We start from the raw sequence: 19592 nt of genomic DNA on the forward strand, positions 1-19592 counted from the left end.
CAATTTTAGGATCATGGGGTCGATTCGACAGCGACTAGTTTTGATTCAGATTAAGGAAAAGATGTTTTTTATATTATGTGATGGGCTTATAGATTTAGAAATCAGATATTTTCATATTTAAAGATAACATTTAGATGAAAATAGGGTCAGATATTCTCATATTTAAAGATATCGTTTAAATGAAAACAGGCGTCTACAGTCACATACACAGTTTTAGAATGGGGGACGCCAATTTCTCCATACTCCTCCCTTTGCAATATTTGATTGATAGCAATTCTGTATATTACATTTACTAAAGAGGTTCCCAAAGAATTCGTTAGAGGAATGTTTCCTCAAAATCAGAGAAGAAAAGAAGAAAAAATGGATAGAACACTGCCACAAATGCTGGTACAATTTTTTCCCATTCTAGTTTCTAATATGCAATTACTACAATATATAACTATTCTGCTTTTACCTTTATTTGAGAATATTTTCAAAATTTTCATACAAGAGGTGTTGGAATTTCCTCTATATGATGATGATGGTCGTCGTTTTGTTTCTTACTGTGATCCTGCCTTAGCAATGCTCAGCAGCGTTCTTGAAGGACTCAAGAGGGATCTTGCATAGGCAGCAGGCAATGCCATTATCTTGTTACCTTTGCTCACATACGCCCTCTTTGTGAAGTTGTCGTAATCGTTCGATTCAATCTCATCTAAAATCTGGCTGTACAAAAGCAAGGAAGCCCAAACCTGCAGCAACAAATGGTGTTAAAATGTGTTTCAAGTCATTCCATAATATATGTTCATATCTTACAAAAGCTAGTTTTATTTTCCCCACTTGGTGCCACCCTAGTACATTGATGGGGCTGTTCTAGTATGCGAATTAGGGGAATCCCCCATTCCCTAAAACTATAATTGGGTTGTAAATTTGTGATCTAACAAGTGGGATCATTTTATATAAATTCATAATACAAACTAATAATTGGTAGGGCCATTTTCAGAATAAAACATACAAATAAGTTCAAAGATCTTCAATGTAATGAACCAGAGGTTTGGAGCATCAAGAAATAAATGGTATAAATACCTGCATGGAGCTAGAAATTAGAATAATGGTGTGGGCATTGAGAATAAATGACATAAATAAGGTTGCAAGTCTAATCTAGGGTGTGTTTGGTTGTATGGTTGTACAAAAGCCAGGATAGTTTAGGGGTTTTGGCTTTGCATTTGGGAGCCACATCAGCAAAATCTCTTGTTTGGGAGCCAAACAAGTTTCATAGGTAATTATTGCATGTCTGGTGATATGGCATTCATGTCCCCTCCTTATACCTTCCAAGCCAAATTTCTCAAAAAAGGTGGAATTTGGCTTCAATAATTTCTCTTTTTCTCTCTTCCCTCTCTCTCCTCTTTCTATATTGGTGATGACACCCCTCCCACTACTCTAAGAGGTTGACAACTGTAGACACCCCATTTTGACCGTGCCTTAAACCTTCCAGTTTTGCGAAAAACCCCATCAAATCAATGAGCTAGGGTCCCAAATTTAACCCTATACTAGCTTTGGGTCCCACCAAGGTCCCTGCGAAATTTCGTCGATATCCGAGCGCGTTTGCCTAGCAAACAAGCCAAGATAGTGTCCGTAGTGTAAACCAGAAAGGGGGTGCGTTATTGAGGCAAGGGAGTGCACGTATCAACCCTCAGGTCAGCCAATCAAGGAAGAAAAGACAAGTGTGATGTGATTGCTAAAGCAAGGGGGTGCTGATTTCAGCACACCCTTCCTTAATAAAATTAGAGCCGATTGAAGCTTGTGGGGTCAATCCCATTTTTGTTGAAAAATGGGTAGCATGCATCATTCATCATTTCTTTTTATTTCTAGTGTGTCAATGTCAAGGCATGGTGGGTACCCCTTTTGAAAAAGAGATAAAACGGGACCGGTTGCAAGTGGAAAAGGGGTAGTATGCATCATTTCTTTTTATTTTTAGTGTGTCAATGTCAAGGCATGGTGGGTACCCCTTTTGAAAAAAAAGATGGAAAGGGACCGGTTGCAAGTAGAAAAAGGGGGTAGTGCGTATCATTTCTGGGGGAGGATTACCTGGACCACCTGTTATAAGAGGAAGAACCAGAAAAGAGAAAAAAAAAAGGAAAAACGGGGGAGAGATCTGGAGAGAGAGATCTGCCGAGGGGAGAGAGAGAGAGAGAGATCTGGAGAGATCTAGAGAGATCTGCAGAGAAAGGGAGAGAGAGAGAGAGAGAGAGATCTGCAGAGAGGGAGAGGAAGGGTCTTCCCCTCCGGCAACCCAACCGGATTCCGGCCACCTTCTCCGGCATTCTCCCAACCAACCACCGGAGCTCCACCGGCATCCACATCTCCTCCACCCCACCTCCAGCGGGCCCCACATCAGTGGGCCCCACACAAGCACACCGACTCTGTCAACACCTTCCTGGATCTCTTGTTCCTCCTATAGCTGGCGTAAGTTCATTTTTTTATCTTATAATTATTCATTCTTTGCACTACACGGGTCCCACAGCGGGTCCCACATCAGTGGGTCCTACAGCGGGTCCCACATCAGCGGGTCCCACAGCAGGTCCCACATCCGCGGGTCCCACAGCGGGTCCCACAACGGGTCCCACAACGGGTCCCACAGCGGGTCCCGCATCAGCGGGTCCCACATCAGCGGGTCCCACAGCGGGTCCCACATCAGCGGGTCCCACAGTGGGTCCCACATCAGCGGGTCCCACATCAGTGGGTCCCACAGCGGGTCCCACAACAGCGGGTCCCACAGCGGGTCCCACATCAGCGGGTCCCACAGCGGGTCCCACATCAGCGGGTCCCACAGTGGGTCCCACATCAGCATGTCCCACAGCATGTCCCACATCAGCAGGGTCCCACAGTGGGTCCCACATCAGCGGACCCTAGTAGCAGGACCCAATGCCAGCGGGCCCCACACAAGCATACTCTGTATTGGCAGCCACCTCATTTTTCTTTTTATATATATGTCAGCCCCCTCATCTTGATATTGTCAGCCCTCTTCACTTTAATAATTGCAACCCATTTCATTTTGGTTTGTACAGCCATCTTCACTTTAATAATGGCAACCCATTTCATTTTGGTATGTGCAACCCTCTTGCAAATGGTGTTAACACCCTTATTTGTCCTCCATCTCTTTAAGAGACATGCCTTGTCTCATTAGCATATCTTTTTTAGAATTTCCAGTTCGAGAGTCAGTCCTACAGTCAGTCCAGGAATTTTTCCTGTCATCATAGGGGTTAGGATTCTGTCCATCCTCCCATCAAGTCGTGATCTTTACCCGCTCCTGCAAGGTATAGGATGCTGTCCAACCCTTGCCGAGTTATTTTCCTGTTCGTCCCCCTGCAAGGTATAGGATGATGTCCAACCTTTGCGGGATTCCAGAAGTCTCCCTACCCTTATGATGATAGGATTTTATTCTCTGGTGTCAAAAAACAACAAAAACATTCCAAAAACACTTAAAAATCCAAAAACATCTCAAAAACAATTCAAAATCCAAAAACACTTAAAAATGTCAAAAACATCAAACACATTTGAAAAACCAAAAATCTCAAAAATCTTGAGTCATGTGCAGAGTAGTTAGGAATTCTGTCCGAACTACGTTGGCTTGATCCCTTTCAACAGGGTACGTAGTGCAGCTTGGGATCCACATCTCAGGTCCAGTCAAACTTTTCAATAAAACCATTTAAATCCTTCAAAAAATCATTTCAAGCATCCAAAAATATCTTTCAAGCTTTTCTCAAAAATACAAAAAAAAAAAAAACAAAAATCGGCAAGGATGGTGATTGCCAGGTCACTCGGAGCCTTCTTTTCATTTCATTTTCGATTTGGATCGTGGTTTGCCGGTGTTATCGGTTTTTCGGCATTTTATCGGCGTTTGGGACGGGCGATGACGTAGCGTGGCCCCTTCACAGGGATTGTCCTCGCTGAGTCCAACGATAGGCCATGACGATCGCAAGACTTATCCGATCTTCAGCGGATCAGGATCGCTGAGCTTGATTCCTTAGAATCGCTCCCTTGAGCATATCGTACATTCCCTTTTCTTTTCCCTGGCATTCTTGGTCCTCATGCACCGTTGATTCTCCGATTCATTTATTTCCCTATACCTTTTAGCTCATTGTGTGTTTATCTTTGACTTCTTATGTGCTACTGTTAGCTTGCTTACTTTCCTAGCATGAGATTGATTATTATTTTCTTAGCATTATCTCTTACATAGGTTCGCATGATAGTGTGTTTATTCTATTGCTTTGGTAGTTTACTGCTATGCTTATCTGTCCTCTCACCTGCTTAGTTGTAGCATTTATTCATCTTATCTTGATTATCTGCTTAGCTGTAGATGTGCGTGTGGATGTTACTGCTTTCATAGATGTGATGGGCTAGGATTAGATGCGGTGAGTTAGGATTTGGATGTTTATTTTCTTTCGCCCATCCCCGGGTCATGCATGCTTAGATAGACGTTTTCTCGGGGATGCTCGTTCCCATTTCACATGATTTTAACCCAAAACTCTTCAAAATTAATTAAAAATGGCATAAGAGACCAGGTGCTAGCACTTGGGCGAATTGGGGGCGCCTAATCCCTTCCCCATTCGTCATCAGGCACGAACCCTATTTTATATCTCTGGTTATCCGTTGCAACAGAGCATAGTATGGGATCCTTGGCCCATTTTCCTTGGATGGCGACTCTTCTTTGTTTAAGGTACGCCTCGAATCTGGGCTAGTCCCCCGAATCGAGAGGTATCTCACTTATATCGCCACCCATGCTGTGAGTGGCACCATTTCGAGAGTTCCTTGGTAGAGCTCTCCTTCACATTTGTGGAGATCTTAGAGGATCGGCGCGCGGGATCTCGTGTCCCTCGCCTAGCCGTCCTCGGGATCGGGGTCCACAGGCTGGCGACTCTGCTGGGGAATTTGGAGGTTTGACTCGATAGCCTGTGTACCCCGATCCCGAGGACGGCTAGGCGAGGGACACGAGATCCCGCGCGCCGATCCTCTAAGATCTCCACAAATGTGAAGGAGAGCTCTACCAAGGAACTCTCGAAATGGTGCCACTCACAGCATGGGTGGCGATATAAGTGAGATACCTCTCGATTCGGGGGACTAGCCCAGATTCGAGGCGTACCTTAAACAAAGAAGAGTCGCCATCCAAGGAAAATGGGCCAAGGATCCCATACTATGCTCTGTTGCAACGGATAACCAGAGATATAAAATAGGGTTCGTGCCTGATGACGAATGGGGAAGGGATTAGGCGCCCCCAATTCGCCCAAGTGCTAGCACCTGGTCTCTTATGCCATTTTTAATTAATTTTGAAGAGTTTTGGGTTAAAATCATGTGAAATGGGAACGAGCATCCCCGAGAAAACGTCTATCTAAGCATGCATGACCCGGGGATGGGCGAAAGAAAATAAACATCCAAATCCTAACTCACCGCATCTAATCCTAGCCCATCACATCTATGAAAGCAGTAACATCCACACGCACATCTACAGCTAAGCAGATAATCAAGATAAGATGAATAAATGCTACAACTAAGCAGGTGAGAGGACAGATAAGCATAGCAGTAAACTACCAAAGCAATAGAATAAACACACTATCATGCGAACCTATGTAAGAGATAATGCTAAGAAAATAATAATCAATCTCATGCTAGGAAAGTAAGCAAGCTAACAGTAGCACATAAGAAGTCAAAGATAAACACACAATGAGCTAAAAGGTATAGGGAAATAAATGAATCGGAGAATCAACGGTGCATGAGGACCAAGAATGCCAGGGAAAAGAAAAGGGAATGTACGATATGCTCAAGGGAGCGATTCTAAGGAATCAAGCTCAGCGATCCTGATCCGCTGAAGATCGGATAAGTCTTGCGATCGTCATGGCCTATCGTTGGACTCAGCGAGGACAATCCCTGTGAAGGGGCCACGCTACGTCATCGCCCGTCCCAAACCCCGATAAAATGCCGGAAAACCGATAACACCGGCAAACCACGATCCAAATCGAAAATGAAATGAAAAGAAGGCTCCGAGTGACCTGGCAATCACCATCCTTGCCGATTTTTGTTTTTTTTTTTTGTATGTTTGAGAAAAGCTTGAAAGATATTTTTGGATGCTTGAAATGATTTTTTGAAGGATTTAAATGGTTTTATTGAAAAGTTTGACTGGACCTGAGATGTGGATCCCAAGCTGCACTACGTACCCTGTTGAAAGGGATCAAGCCAACGTAGTTCGGACAGAATTCCTAACTACTCTGCACATGACTCAAGATTTTTGAGATTTTTGGTTTTTCAAATGTGTTTGATGTTTTTGACATTTTTAAGTGTTTTTGGATTTTGAATTGTTTTTGAGATGTTTTTGGATTTTTAAGTGTTTTTGGAATGTTTTTGTTATTTTTTGACACCAGAGAATAAAATCCTATCATCATAAGGGTAGGGAGACTTCTGGAATCCCGCAAAGGTGGGACATCATCCTATACCTTGCAGGGGGACGAACAGGAAAATAACTCGGCAAGGGTTGGACAACATCCTATACCTTGCAGGAGCGGGTAAAGATCACGACTTGATGGGAGGATGGACAGAATCCTAACCCCTATGATGACAGGAAAAATTCCTGGACTGACTGTAGGACTAACTCTCGAACTGGAAATTCTAAAAAAGATATGCTAATGAGACAAGGCATGTCTCTTAAAGAGATGGAGGACAAATAAGGGTGTTAACACCATTTGCAAGAGGGTTGCACATACCAAAATGAAATGGGTTGCCATTATTAAAGTGAAGTGGCTGTACAAACCAAAATGAAATGGGTTGCAATTATTAAAGTGAAGAGGGCTGACAATATCAAGATGAGGGGGCTGACATATATATATAAAAAGAAAAATGAGGTGGTTGCCAATACAGAGTATGCTTGTGTGGGGCCCGCTGGCATTGGGTCCCGCTACTAGGGTCCGCTGATGTGGGACCCACTGTGGGACCCTGCTGATGTGGGACATGCTGTGGGACATGCTGATGTGGGACCCACTGTGGGACCCGCTGTGGGACCCGCTGTTGTGGGACCCGCTGTGGGACCCACTGATGTGGGACCCGCTGATGTGGGACCCGCTGATGTGGGACCCACTGTGGGACCCGCTGATGTGGGACCCGCTGATGCGAGACCCGCCACTATGAGACCCGCTGATGTGGGACCCGCTGTGGGACCTGCGGATGTGGGACCCGCTGTGGGACCCGCTGATGTGGGACCCACTGATGTGGGACCCGCTGTGGGACCCGTGTAGTGCAAAGAATGAATAATTATAAGATAAAAAAATGAACTTACGCCAGCTATAGGAGGAACAAGAGATCCAGGAAGGTGTTGACAGAGTCGGTGTGCTTGTGTGGGGCCCACTGATGTGGGGCCCGCTGGAGGTGGGGTGGAGGAGATGTGGATGCCGGTGGAGCTCCGGTGGTTGGTTGGGAGAATGCCGGAGAAGGTGGCCGGAATCCGGTTGGGTTGCCGGAGGGGAAGACCCTTCCTCTCCCTCTCTGCAGATCTCTCTCTCTCTCTCTCTCCCTTTCTCTGCAGATCTCTCTCGATCTCTCTAGATCTCTCCAGATCTCTCTCTCTCTCTCTCTCTCCCCTCGGCAGATCTCTCTCTCCAGATCTCTCCCCCGTTTTTCCTTTTTTTTTTCTCTTTTCTGGTTCTTCCTCTTATAACAGGTGGTCCAGGTAATCCTCCCCCAGAAATGATACGCACTACCCCCTTTTTCTACTTGCAACCGGTCCCTTTCCATCTTTTTTTTCAAAAGGGGTACCCACCATGCCTTGACATTGACACACTAAAAATAAAAAGAAATGATGCATACTACCCCTTTTCCACTTGCAACCGGTCCCGTTTTATCTCTTTTTCAAAAGGGGTACCCACCATGCCTTGACATTGACACACTAGAAATAAAAAGAAATGATGAATGATGCATGCTACCCATTTTTCAACAAAAATGGGATTGACCCCACAAGCTTCAATCGGCTCTAATTTTATTAAGGAAGGGTGTGCTGAAATCAGCACCCCCTTGCTTTAGCAATCACATCACACTTGTCTTTTCTTCCTTGATTGGCTGACCTGAGGGTTGATACGTGCACTCCCTTGCCTCAATAACGCACCCCCTTTCTGGTTTACACTACGGACACTATCTTGGCTTGTTTGCTAGGCAAACGCGCTCGGATATCGACGAAATTTCGCAGGGACCTTGGTGGGACCCAAAGCTAGCATAGGGTTAAATTTGGGACCCTAGCTCATTGATTTGATGGGGTTTTTCGCAAAACTGGAAGGTTTAAGGCACGGTCAAAATGGGGTGTCTACAGATGCCCCTCTTTGGCAGAGCGTGCTTGTCGCGCGAATGTCAAAGCTGAACAGACAACACATTTTGACTGGCCCAAAATGAGAGGGTTTTTTTTTTTTTTTTTTTTTTTTTTTTTTTTTTTTTTGAATTGCAATTTGGACTTCGAACAATCAGGCGGAACTCACACGCGCTGAAAATGAGGTTGAGATGATCAGGTGGAACCTTCACGCCTTGAAAATAGAATTTTTAGTTAGGCGGGACCTTCGCGCACCAACGGGAGATTTGGTTAGGTGGAACCTTCACACACTAACCACATGGAAGCTTTGTTATGCGAAACCCTCACGCAGTAACAAGCAAAGGAAATTTGTTATGTGGAACCTTCACACAGTAACAAAAGGTGGAATTTTAATTAGGCGGACCCTCACGCACTAATCAAAGGGGAAAGCGTTGTTATGCGGACCCTCACGCAGTAACAAGCGACGAAAATTTGTTATGTGGAACCCTCACACAGTAACAAAAGATGGGATTTTAATTAGGCGGAACCCTCACGCACTAATCAAAAGGGAAAGCGTTGTTATGCGGACCCTCACACAGTAACAAGCTACATAAATTTGTTATGTGGAACCCTCACACAGTAACAAAAGATGGGATTTTAATTAGGCGGAACCCTCACGCACTAATCAAAGGGGGAAGCTTTGTTACGCGGAACCCTCACGCAGTAACAAACGAATGGAAATTTGTTATGTGGAACCCTCACACAGTAACAACAACCAAGCACTACTTATCACTATTCTACCAGGTAAATTCTAGGTAAATCAAATGTTGGTCTCCTCCCTATTGACTACTTATACCACTAATCTCTTCCCTATTGGGTTCATAGTGAAGTAAGTTTTATCTGTAAGTAAAGAATTCTTGGACTTCTTATGGATTTTGATTAATTTTCTAGTGCAGTTTCCTGCGTATTAGTTACATGGAAAAAAAAAAATATGGATATTTTGGGTTTACCGGCCATCTACTAGCTTTATTGAGATCTGTTACTCCTTTCTCTGCTTTCTTGAAGAACATCCTAGCCCTCTTAATTTGCTTCTTCATGAAGCTCCTCCAACTATCTGTCACCTTCCCCGCAAATATATCATCATCCGAAAGCCCTGCCTGCCATAGCTCGTCCTGTGGCAGATAAATTCTCCCTCTTCTAGCACTGAACAAATAAAAACAGATTAGAATAACAAGTGAATTTTTTTTAATTCATATGTTACGTGCTAAAAATCAAATAACACATCAGCATTTAATCAATGGCTCTGAACCATAAAGCTAAGATGAGTTTGTTAACTAGCTAGGTGAATATAAGGAGGGCAGATGGAGTAATACAGATAGTTTAGGAATTTTCACTTACTCTTCGCCAACATCCCTAAGAATGTTGGTGAGCTGATTTGCAATTCCTAATGCCAAGGCAGCATTGTAGACACTTTCTGTTGTTGCCTGTGAATCTGGAGCTATACCCATCACTGGCACACTCATTAAACCGACAGTTCCAGCTACATAGTAACAATAGAGATAGAGCTCATCAAAGTTCATGTATCTTGACTTAACAAGGTCCATCCTCATTCCTTCGATCATGTCATTGAATGGCTGAAAGAGTAGAAATTTAGAGTTGAGAAGGCCTATTACATTATGGGCAACACAGTAAGGAATATAATAAAATTAGGATGTTACAAAAATAGCATGAAAATTTTGACCTTAAGGAATCTAAGAAACATGCACTACGAATGAAATGCCCGTGAACATTGGGATTAAACGGGCTTCTGGTTTTCCAACATAAGCTAACTGGTGACATAATTCAACTTGATGATTCTAACACAGCTACATTTTTCTCAATTGTTGGTCTAGCAGTATTGAGAAGATAGTGATGGGTTCCATAAAATATCGAACACCCCCTGATACATAAGCACAATAGAAGGAATTGGCATCCGAAATTCATAAGGTATTGTTTGACCTTTCCAAAGAGTAACCCAGATGAATCCTATGAGAAGTATTTGATTCCAGCTAAGCAAAATTAGTTGAATATTTTTCTCAATTTCCTATATTATCAACAGATAAGGGATGGAGTATACATGGACTTTGAGATATACAAAGCTAAATACTTTGACTAAGAGAAAAGGTGCATCACTGTAAGCATAAATAGCTGCTAAAGTAGCTGTGAAAACAGTTTAAAGTATGTCAGTTTCTATGGAAAAGAAGAAACAAAATACCTGGATGTCAACAGGGAACTTCAAAACAGTATCAGATAGAGCTGCATCGAACATATCATATGGACGACCTTGGAAGAGATCCTCCAACCTGGATTGCCACCGGTCTAGGGCCGTAGGTGTTATGTGTGAAGCATTAGGCCCGTCTACAAGTTCGTCTGTCCTCCTGCACCAAACTGCACATAAAAAGAGACTTCTGAGGACAATGCGAGGAAGCAACCTTAAGGGCATGTTTGGAAACCATGAAAATATTTCTTCGAATCCATGTTTGCCCAATTGTGAGACAGAGGCCGGGGGCGGGGGGGGGGGGGGGGAAGAGGGGGGTTGGGTAGGAGAGGGCAAGCATACATTCAATGAAATATTTTCATGGTTGCCAAACATGTCTTAAAGCTAAAACTCTAGCTAGACAAAATTATAATGAATAAACAACAACAGATGATCCATCAATTTCCCAAACAGATGACAAGAAAAACTTGAAAGCCAGTGTTCTTCTAAAAAGTGGAAAGATAAAGTGTTAGAGTGTGAGAAATTTCACCATTGGATTCTTGGGTGATGGATTAGGTAGTCAGTCAGTTTAGGCAAGTTAGCTTGATTAGGATTATCCTCCCAAGGCAAGTTAGCATGATTAGGATTATCTTCCCAAATCCTCTTAAATCTCTTTCTATGTTTATCTTCATAAATCTTCTTGTTTCTATGTTTATCCTATTGAATGTTCTATATAAACACTCATTACGTTCATTGTAATTCAAGAAAATATTAGTGAAGATTTCTAAAGTTCTACATGGTATCACAGCAGGTTGATCCGACCACGCATTGAGCACAACCACAGAAGCTTTGCTCTCTGGCGGACGGCCGATCTAGCGGTCCGCCGGGCCTTTTGCCACAAGTCTAACCTTCTTCTGTTCCTCGTTGCTTTCATTTCTTCCATGATTTCCTTGCACCCAGCTGCCGGGCCACAGAAAAGTCATAGATCGTTTTATTCCTCATCCCTCATTGCCATTTGTGAATCCAAGGCACTGTGTTAGAACCCTAGCTCTTCATCTACTCCGTTGGGAGGTTGTCATCGCCGTCGCCTCAGATCTTGCCGATCCGACTTCATCTTTGTCATTTCTTTGCCATGCTCTCTCCATCACAGCCAAACCCCAACACCACTCCATCGGGACATGCCAATCGCCAATGCAAGCATTGATAACATGCTACTGATGTTGTGCCTGAAATAGTCGCTCTACTCAGTTGAGGGGCCTCAATTCCTTGAGGTCCGTGCCTGAGTAGTTTCTGATTCCATGATGATCGTCATCAAAGTCGACCCATGATGTCTTGCCCATCAAGGCTTTGGTCCATAGTGACCCTTTTTTATGAGGTTCGGTATTCCAAAACCAGCCCATGATAACTCGCCCATCGAGGCTTGAGTTTGATTCCCACTAAGGCTCTTCGCGGCACATCAACAAAGCGGCACCTTTTTCGGCAATCAAAACGAGTCATCATTATCGGCAACATCATCATCAACAAGGGATCTATGCCATCAACTTTTGACAGTGTGCATTGAATTTGGTGGATTTTGATTACGTTTGAAATTTGGGGACTTTCTATTGCAATCAAATGCATGTAGATTTCCAATCCACATATGTTTGAGGGAGCATATTAAAGTGTGAGAGATCTCACCATTGGATTCTTGGGTGATGGATTAGGTGGTCAGTTAGTGTAGGCAAGTTAGCTTGATTAGGATTATCATCCCGAGGCAAGTTCGCTTGATTAGGATTATCTTCCCAAATCCTCTTAAATCTCTTTCTATGCTTATCTTCATAAATCTTCTTGTTTCTATTTTTAACTTATTGAGTGTTCTATATAAACACTCATCAGGCTCCTTGTAATTCAAGAAAAGATTAGTGAAGATTTCTAAAGTTCTACATAAAGATCTATTCTTAGCTAATTGTGTTAGTAATTGAGTTGCGGGTACTAATTGCGATTGTGGGTTTGTAAACTTGCAGTCTAAAAAAGTTTTAGATTGAAGGGGTACACACAATTCTCAATCACTATCCAATCAGCTGGCACACCCAGACTAGCCCTTAATGTGGAATTTCACTTTTTTCCCTGGTCTTGTTAGGACCAGGTAATTGTGATATGAAACATTTGAGGATTTTGTGAGCAGGGACTACTTTAGAGTGTGAAACAGTTGAAGATTTTGAACTCAGCACAGGGTCTCAACATTTACTCTGAAGCCCTATCATATCAAAGGCATGTCCATCGATAGATATACTCATTAGTTGTGACCAAGGTTTCAAATTTCGGTTTCGGTACCTATTTCGGACCCCACCGAAATCCGAAATTTCGGTCCAAAATTTGGTGTGCCATTTAATACTCTGTTTAAAACTTTTCCTGTAAAAAAAACTCTTTTTTTGTGTAAAACAATTTAAACACATACAAAACGCATTTTAGATATATTAAATACGCTTTTTGTCAACTTTCCAACTTTACTGCCACCATATTTTGTAAATGACAAAATTTAAACGCATATTGGTGTAGTTCCTTCTGTTTTTTACTACGTTTTTTGGAACCAAGTTTTTTTTTTCCGGCTGAATCACGTTTTTCTAACTAAGGTTTCTACTTTGAAAGATAAGAAAGTTACCATATACTCATTGATCATGAGAGGCTAACATTAAATGATGCAAAAGTTTTGTTCAGTGGAATCCCGATTCCTGTCAAAGGTAACTTGCTAATCGAAAGTTCATGTACAACTTTAAATTACTTACCATAGATTGCCCAGATAGCTTTTCGCCTCTCGGGGGTCATGAGAAGCGTACCTGGAAAAAAGCAACAGAAAGTTTAAGTTAATTGAGTATAAATTTGGTCTTCATCCTAGTATAAATGTGCAATCTAAATCCCCCAATCTATCTCTTCAAAAAACATATGAACTCAGTAATCTCTATCCCCAAGCTAATTAGAGAACTGCATATTAAAGAATATAGATAAGGGATTACCCAAGTAAAATGTCTTTGCATACTCTGCACAAACTTCTTCACAACGTTTGTAAGCTTCATTCAACAAATGCAGACTCCCTGGAACAACCATCTCTGGTTTCACATCAATTGCGCCATTTGATCTAACCTGCTCTTTAACCAAAGCAGCCTGCTTAAGGACCACATCATAAACCCTTTGCTCTGATGAGACCACAATTTCCCCTGCTGGGTTTGCGGTCAAACTCGAAAAAATTGGAAATTTTCCACTCCTTTTAGGCTCAAAACCGAAAGAAGCATAATTCACGTCTGTGTGAAGAGAGTTAGAACTCCATCTGGATTTATTTCCCTTTAGCTTCCCATCATATCTTGAACCCATAGCTCTACTAACAGATCTCAAATTATCAGAAAACCGCCCTGCCTCATGAATTGACTCTGAAAACCCAAGGTTATAGGAGATATCTGAGGGTGAAACAGCCCATAACATGGCAAAGGACATTTTGAACTCAATCCTAATCCTTACTCTTCTTGGATTGTCTTCTTATTATTCTTTCTTTTCTTTTCTACCACGTAGATAAGCTCCAAACTGGTTCTCTATCAAAAGCCAGTACACCTTTGAGTTAAACAGGTATCTAAGAAGCCTTAATGAAATCAAAATCAAATTTACAGAAAAAATCCTAAAATGAAAATTAACTAGGGAGTAAAGAAAGAAACCTACTGCATGGGAGGGGACTTCAATTCAACATGGTTTAACTAACAAAAACTATAAGAAAATCACAATACAAAGAAACTACATCATGATTCCTAACAAAGGCGAAGGGCAGATGAATTGGAGGAGCTTGAATGAGTCAGTACCAATCAAGCAAGGTAGTAATTCTTCTAAAGTCCCTCCTATGAGAAATCAAGTAGTTAGGGGTTTTACTTTCTACCCAAAATTCAGAAAACCAAAAAAAAATGTAGAATCTTAGAAAAATGCCCAAGAACAAAATGATCAAAACCCAGCTACTGGATTCTGCATGCTTCTACTTCCTAATTTTACTTTTTAGTACTGAAAGAGGAAAAAAGTTGGTTCTTTTTTCTTCTTTTTCCAAATTAGAGGTCTGGGTTTTTCACTGCAACAAACTCCCACTCACCACCCATTTATTCTCTGAGAATCAACCCAAAAAAAAAAAAAAAAGCATTCACCTGTTCTTACTCTGCCACTCCACTAACAAACCACCATTAACATCACCATAAAAAAAAAAACTACAGAAGAAAAACCAAAAGCCTACTCAATAAAAGGCATCTTTTTTCAAAATCTTCCTTAGATTCCTAATAAATCTCTCCCCCTCTCTCTTCCTCTGTTCTTTACCTTTTTTTAGTATTCATTGAATCTAACGATAAGCTCTGAAGAATCTCAAAGGATAAGGAAAATGTGACACGTGGCAGCATGGTCCAATGTATGGAAGATAACGTTATCATTGTCAGTGTTGAAGCCATAGATGGATGACAAGTGTAATCCTGCCACGTGGTGGGAGATGGGCCCATTGGGAGGATCTAGTGCATGACAGTGGGACCCACCAAAAGTGTTTTTGTCGTCTCAGAGACCACATTCACAAAGACCACTCCTTTTAACCGGGTTTTTCGTGTGCCACGTCATCAATGCACTCTCCTAGTAACTCAAAAGTTTAGTTGACTTCTTTGGAATTGTGGAAAGACCACCGGCTTTTTATTTTATTATTATATAAACTTTACACGTGGCACTCAATAAGAGGTCCAAATCAACGCCAAAAACTAGGACCCACAATTTGGGCTGTAGAATAATTATTTTTTTGGGGGATGATACCATGGGAATCTTAATATGATGTGACATCATAAAACATAATAAGTGGGCCCACTATGTTGTCATCGGCGTGATCTAAACTTGGCATGATCTAGGCCCTTCAAAAATAGGCATATTTTCCCTTTAGGATTTATTTAAATATTATTTAGTTTCTTTGTCCGTATTTTTAGTTTTATGACTTTTATTTTCCATATTATCTAGAAGGAAAAATGATCAGAAAAATGTACTTTTTGTCTGAAATTGTCGAAAAGGGGGTTGTTTTCTAAATCACATAAGGAAGAGGGAGAAAACTTAGCCCATTTTCGGACGAAAATGCCCTTTGTAGCCTTTTACAATGTATTTTTTTGCTTTTTCATCTTTTTACTTTATCTTCTCCAACTCCATTTTCACCGTATCTTGCCTCATCTTCTCCGTTTCCCACTAGCAACGACGGCAACAACGCCAACGAGAACCACGCACTGGAGCGATCGAAGTTGAGGTTAGTCCCTTCTCATTTTATATTTTCTCCAGTTTATTCCTTTTTCCATATGGGTTTAGGGTTCTTTTGGGTTTAGGGTAAACTTTGAGACCCTCCATCTCCATCTTCACCTCCTTTCTTTGGTTCTCAACGAACATATTTTCATGTCTCGTTTTTTTTTAATTTCCTCTGGCTCAGAACTACCATTTCTAGCTCTGAACCACCATTGAGCCTTTCGGAACCACTATTGACACACTTAACCACTATAAACATCCTATGAACCACTATTCAGAGGGTTGCAATAGTGGTTCCAAGGGTGTGATAGTGGTCCTGAAACTCAATAGTGGTCTTGAATGCCTATAATAATAGTTATGAAAGTCAATAGTTGTTCAAAAAGCCTCAATAGTGGTTCAACAGTTGTTCCAAATGTCTAATAGTTATTCAGAAGGCCTAAATAGTGGTTCCTTGGGTGTAATAGTGGTTGCAAGGGTGTAATAGATGTTTCAACAGTGGTTCCAAGGGTGTAATAGAGGTTCTTAACCTCTCAACAATGGTTCCAAGGGTCTAAGAGTTGGTTCCCAGTGTCTAACAGTAGTTCCTTTGGTATAATAGTAGTTCAAAGGGCCTCAACCATGGTTCTGACACTGTAATTAGAGGTTCAAAATCTCTCAAGAGTGGTTCCCAGTGTCTAATAGTGGTTTAGATGGCCTGAATAGTGGTTCCAAGGGGTGTAATAGTGGCTCCAAGTGTCTAATAGTTGTTAAGAGGGCCTCAATAGTGATTCCAAGGGTCCAAAGTGGTTCATAGGTTCTCAATAGTGGTTGAAACACTGTAATTATGTCTAACAATGGTTCCTAGGGTATAATAGCAGTTCAAAGGGCCTCAACAATGATTCAAACATTGTAAAGAATGGTTGAGAGGGTCTAACAATGGTTCTAAGGGTGTAATAGTGGTTCTAGGGGCCTCAACAATGGTTCAAACATTGTAAATAGTGGTTAAAAGGGTTTAATGGTGGTTCCATCGGACTAATTGTGGTTCATGTGGTCTATTAATGGATTAGAGGGTCTTAATAGTGGTTCAAACATTGGATTCAATGGATTGGATTCCATCTAAATAGGTCTAATTTGGATTCGTTGGTTTGGATTCCATCTAAATAAGTTATAATTTGGATTGATTGGATTGGATTCCATGTAAATAGGTCTAATTTGTATTCGTTGGATTAATTCCACCTAAATAGGTCTAATTTGTTTTCAACATATGCGTATTGCGTCGGTACTGACATGATATTGACATTCATGTTTTGCAGCAATGATTGTGGTTTATTCATCTTAAAGGAAATAAAATATCTCTCGTGTGATGCTAAGATAGATTTCAACCAGGCAGATATCACGGCTATGAGAGGTAGATTACTCGGTGATTTCTTAGATGGAGTATATGGGAGAGTAAATACTAAGTATAAGAGATGTTCTGATTGTAAACAAAATGAGAGTATAGGGAGCAGTCAGTGTGGTGATGGTGTTGGTGGTGGTGATTTGGAGATATATAAACAATGTAAATGAAAGGCGATTTGTAAAGTTAGTTAATGTAAATGTGTGGCACCTATTTGTGCGATCTATTTGTAGCATATATTTCTCTCTTTCATCTTTGTCCGTTGCATTCTTTTTCCCTTGCCCTTGATGTCAAATTAAGTGGGACACATTGATGTGAATTATTTTTTTTAAAACAAGTCGACCTCTTTCCGTCTTATCTCATCATATTGTAATTGCACTGAACAGGTCGACCTCTTTCCGTCTTATCTCATCAGATTGTAATTGCGCTGGACAGGTCGACCTGCAAGTTGACATCTTTCCGTAGAATCTCATCTTATTCTAATTGCACCGAACAGGTCGACCTTCAAGTCGACCTCTTTCCGTCTTATCTCATCATATTGTAATTGCACTAAACAAGTCGCCATACAGATCGACATTCTTTAAGTATCCATCCGCATTTAGGATAAAGGAAGCCCTTCGCTCTACCATATTTACAAACCATGCAAGGATAAGATAGGAATGAGTGAACTACTATTTTAACAATAAGAACCACTATTTAGTTACTCTGATCCACTATTTAGTTACTAAACACTATTTAGTTACTTAGAACCACTATTTAACAATCGCAAGCATTGTTTTAACACTAAGAACCACTGTTTTAACTCTAAGTACCACTGTTTTAACACTAGGAACCATTATTTAGCACTCCAAACTACTATTTAAACACAAATAACCACTACTTAACACTTGAAACCACTGTTTTAAAACTAAAGAACCCCTATTTTTCACTCCAAACCTCTATTTAAACACCAAGAACCACTATTTAGCACTCAAAACTACTATTTTAACACTAAGAACCACTATTTAATTAATTAGAACCGTTATGTAGCACTCAAAACCACTATTTTAGCACTAAGAATCAATATTTAGTTAATTAGAAACATTATTTAACACTTCCAACCACAGTTTTAACACTACAGAATCTTTATTTAACACTAAGAACCACTATTTAACAGTCCAAACCATTGTTTTAACACTAAAAAACCCCTATTTAGCAGTCCAAACCACTACTTAGCACTAAAAAACAATAAGAACCACTACTTAGCACTCAAAAACACTAAGAACCATTATTTAACACTCTCAAGCACTATTTTAACCATAAAGAACCACTATTTAACACTAAGAACCGCTATTTAGTTAATTAGAACTACTATTTAACACACTCAACTATTGTTTTAACAATAAAGAATCACTATTTAACACAAACCATTGTTTTACACTCCAAACTATTATTTGAACACTAAGAACCACCTTTTAGCACTCAAAACCACTATTTTAACACTAAGAACCACTATTTAGTTAATTAAAACCACTATTGAACACTCCCAAGCACTGTTTTAACACTAAAAAGAACTACTATTTCACATAAAGAACCAATGTTTTAACACTAAAGAACGACTATTTAGCACTCCAAATCACTGATAGTTAGACCCACTATTTACCAAGCACTATTTTAACATTAGGGAACCACTATTTAGCACTTCGAACTACTATTTCAACAATAAGAACCACTATTTAGCACTACAAACATCTATTTTCAAAGAACAAAGTTAAGTGGGAGAGAATACCCTAAATTTGATGCTAAATGGAACCAAAACCCCTTCCTACGTGGAATAAAGAATGCAGATGATAAGATGTTGAAGAAGGCAAAAAGTACAAATGGGTTTGATGCCAAATGCATGAAGACACTAAAATGGGTTTTTCATGGGACTTTGAGAAGAGAAGCAATACTAGGTTTTTAAACTATGGCTTTGAGAAGACATTGAAGAAGGTAGTACAAATGGGTTTGATGCCAAATGAAAGAACACACTAAAGTGGGTTTTTCATGCCACTATGAGAAAATGAGCAATACAAGGTTTTTGCCTTTGAGAAGAGGTTGAAGAAGGTAAAAAGTAAGCAATCATGACAACATGGTAAAAATGTGACTTTTGGAAAACGTGCATAAGGGATGATTGGACAAGGAAAGTCAAGAGGGAAGGGGGTATTTTTGTCATGAAATGGGCTATGTTTTCTCCCTCCTCCCTTCTTTTGTAATTTAGAAAACTGCCCCTTTTCTGACAATTTCAAGCAAAAAGTATATTTTTCTGATCATTTTCCCTATCTAGAATTAGGGATTTATTTTTTTTATAAAATTTTAGTTCCATTGCCTATATATAGGCCTCATATATTAGGGATTTTCAGTTTTGGATGATTAATTGATTGATTGAGATTTCTCCGCTCTAA

General features: G+C 40.8%; 1 protein-coding gene across 1 annotated transcript; it reads right to left on the bottom strand.

Annotated features, from left to right (window-relative positions):
- Positions 1 to 232: 232 nt before the first annotated feature.
- LOC143854641 (phytoene synthase 2, chloroplastic-like) lies at positions 233 to 14850 on the bottom strand. Its single transcript, XM_077364696.1, has 7 exons — positions 14687 to 14850; positions 13526 to 14095; positions 13298 to 13348; positions 10551 to 10723; positions 9695 to 9930; positions 9307 to 9499; positions 233 to 728 (listed from the first exon to the last, which is right to left on the bottom strand). The coding sequence occupies exons 2-7, from the start codon at positions 13998 to 14000 to the stop codon at positions 540 to 542; spliced, it is 1317 nt and encodes a 438-aa protein (XP_077220811.1). The 5' UTR covers positions 14001 to 14095; positions 14687 to 14850; the 3' UTR covers positions 233 to 539.
- Positions 14851 to 19592: the final 4742 nt, after the last annotated feature.

The sequence above is a fragment of the Tasmannia lanceolata genome, unplaced genomic scaffold (assembly GCF_043159265.1).
Source record: "Tasmannia lanceolata isolate RefF3 unplaced genomic scaffold, GAP_Taslan_0.1 ptg000020l, whole genome shotgun sequence".
NCBI classification, from domain to species: domain Eukaryota; kingdom Viridiplantae; phylum Streptophyta; class Magnoliopsida; order Canellales; family Winteraceae; genus Tasmannia; species Tasmannia lanceolata.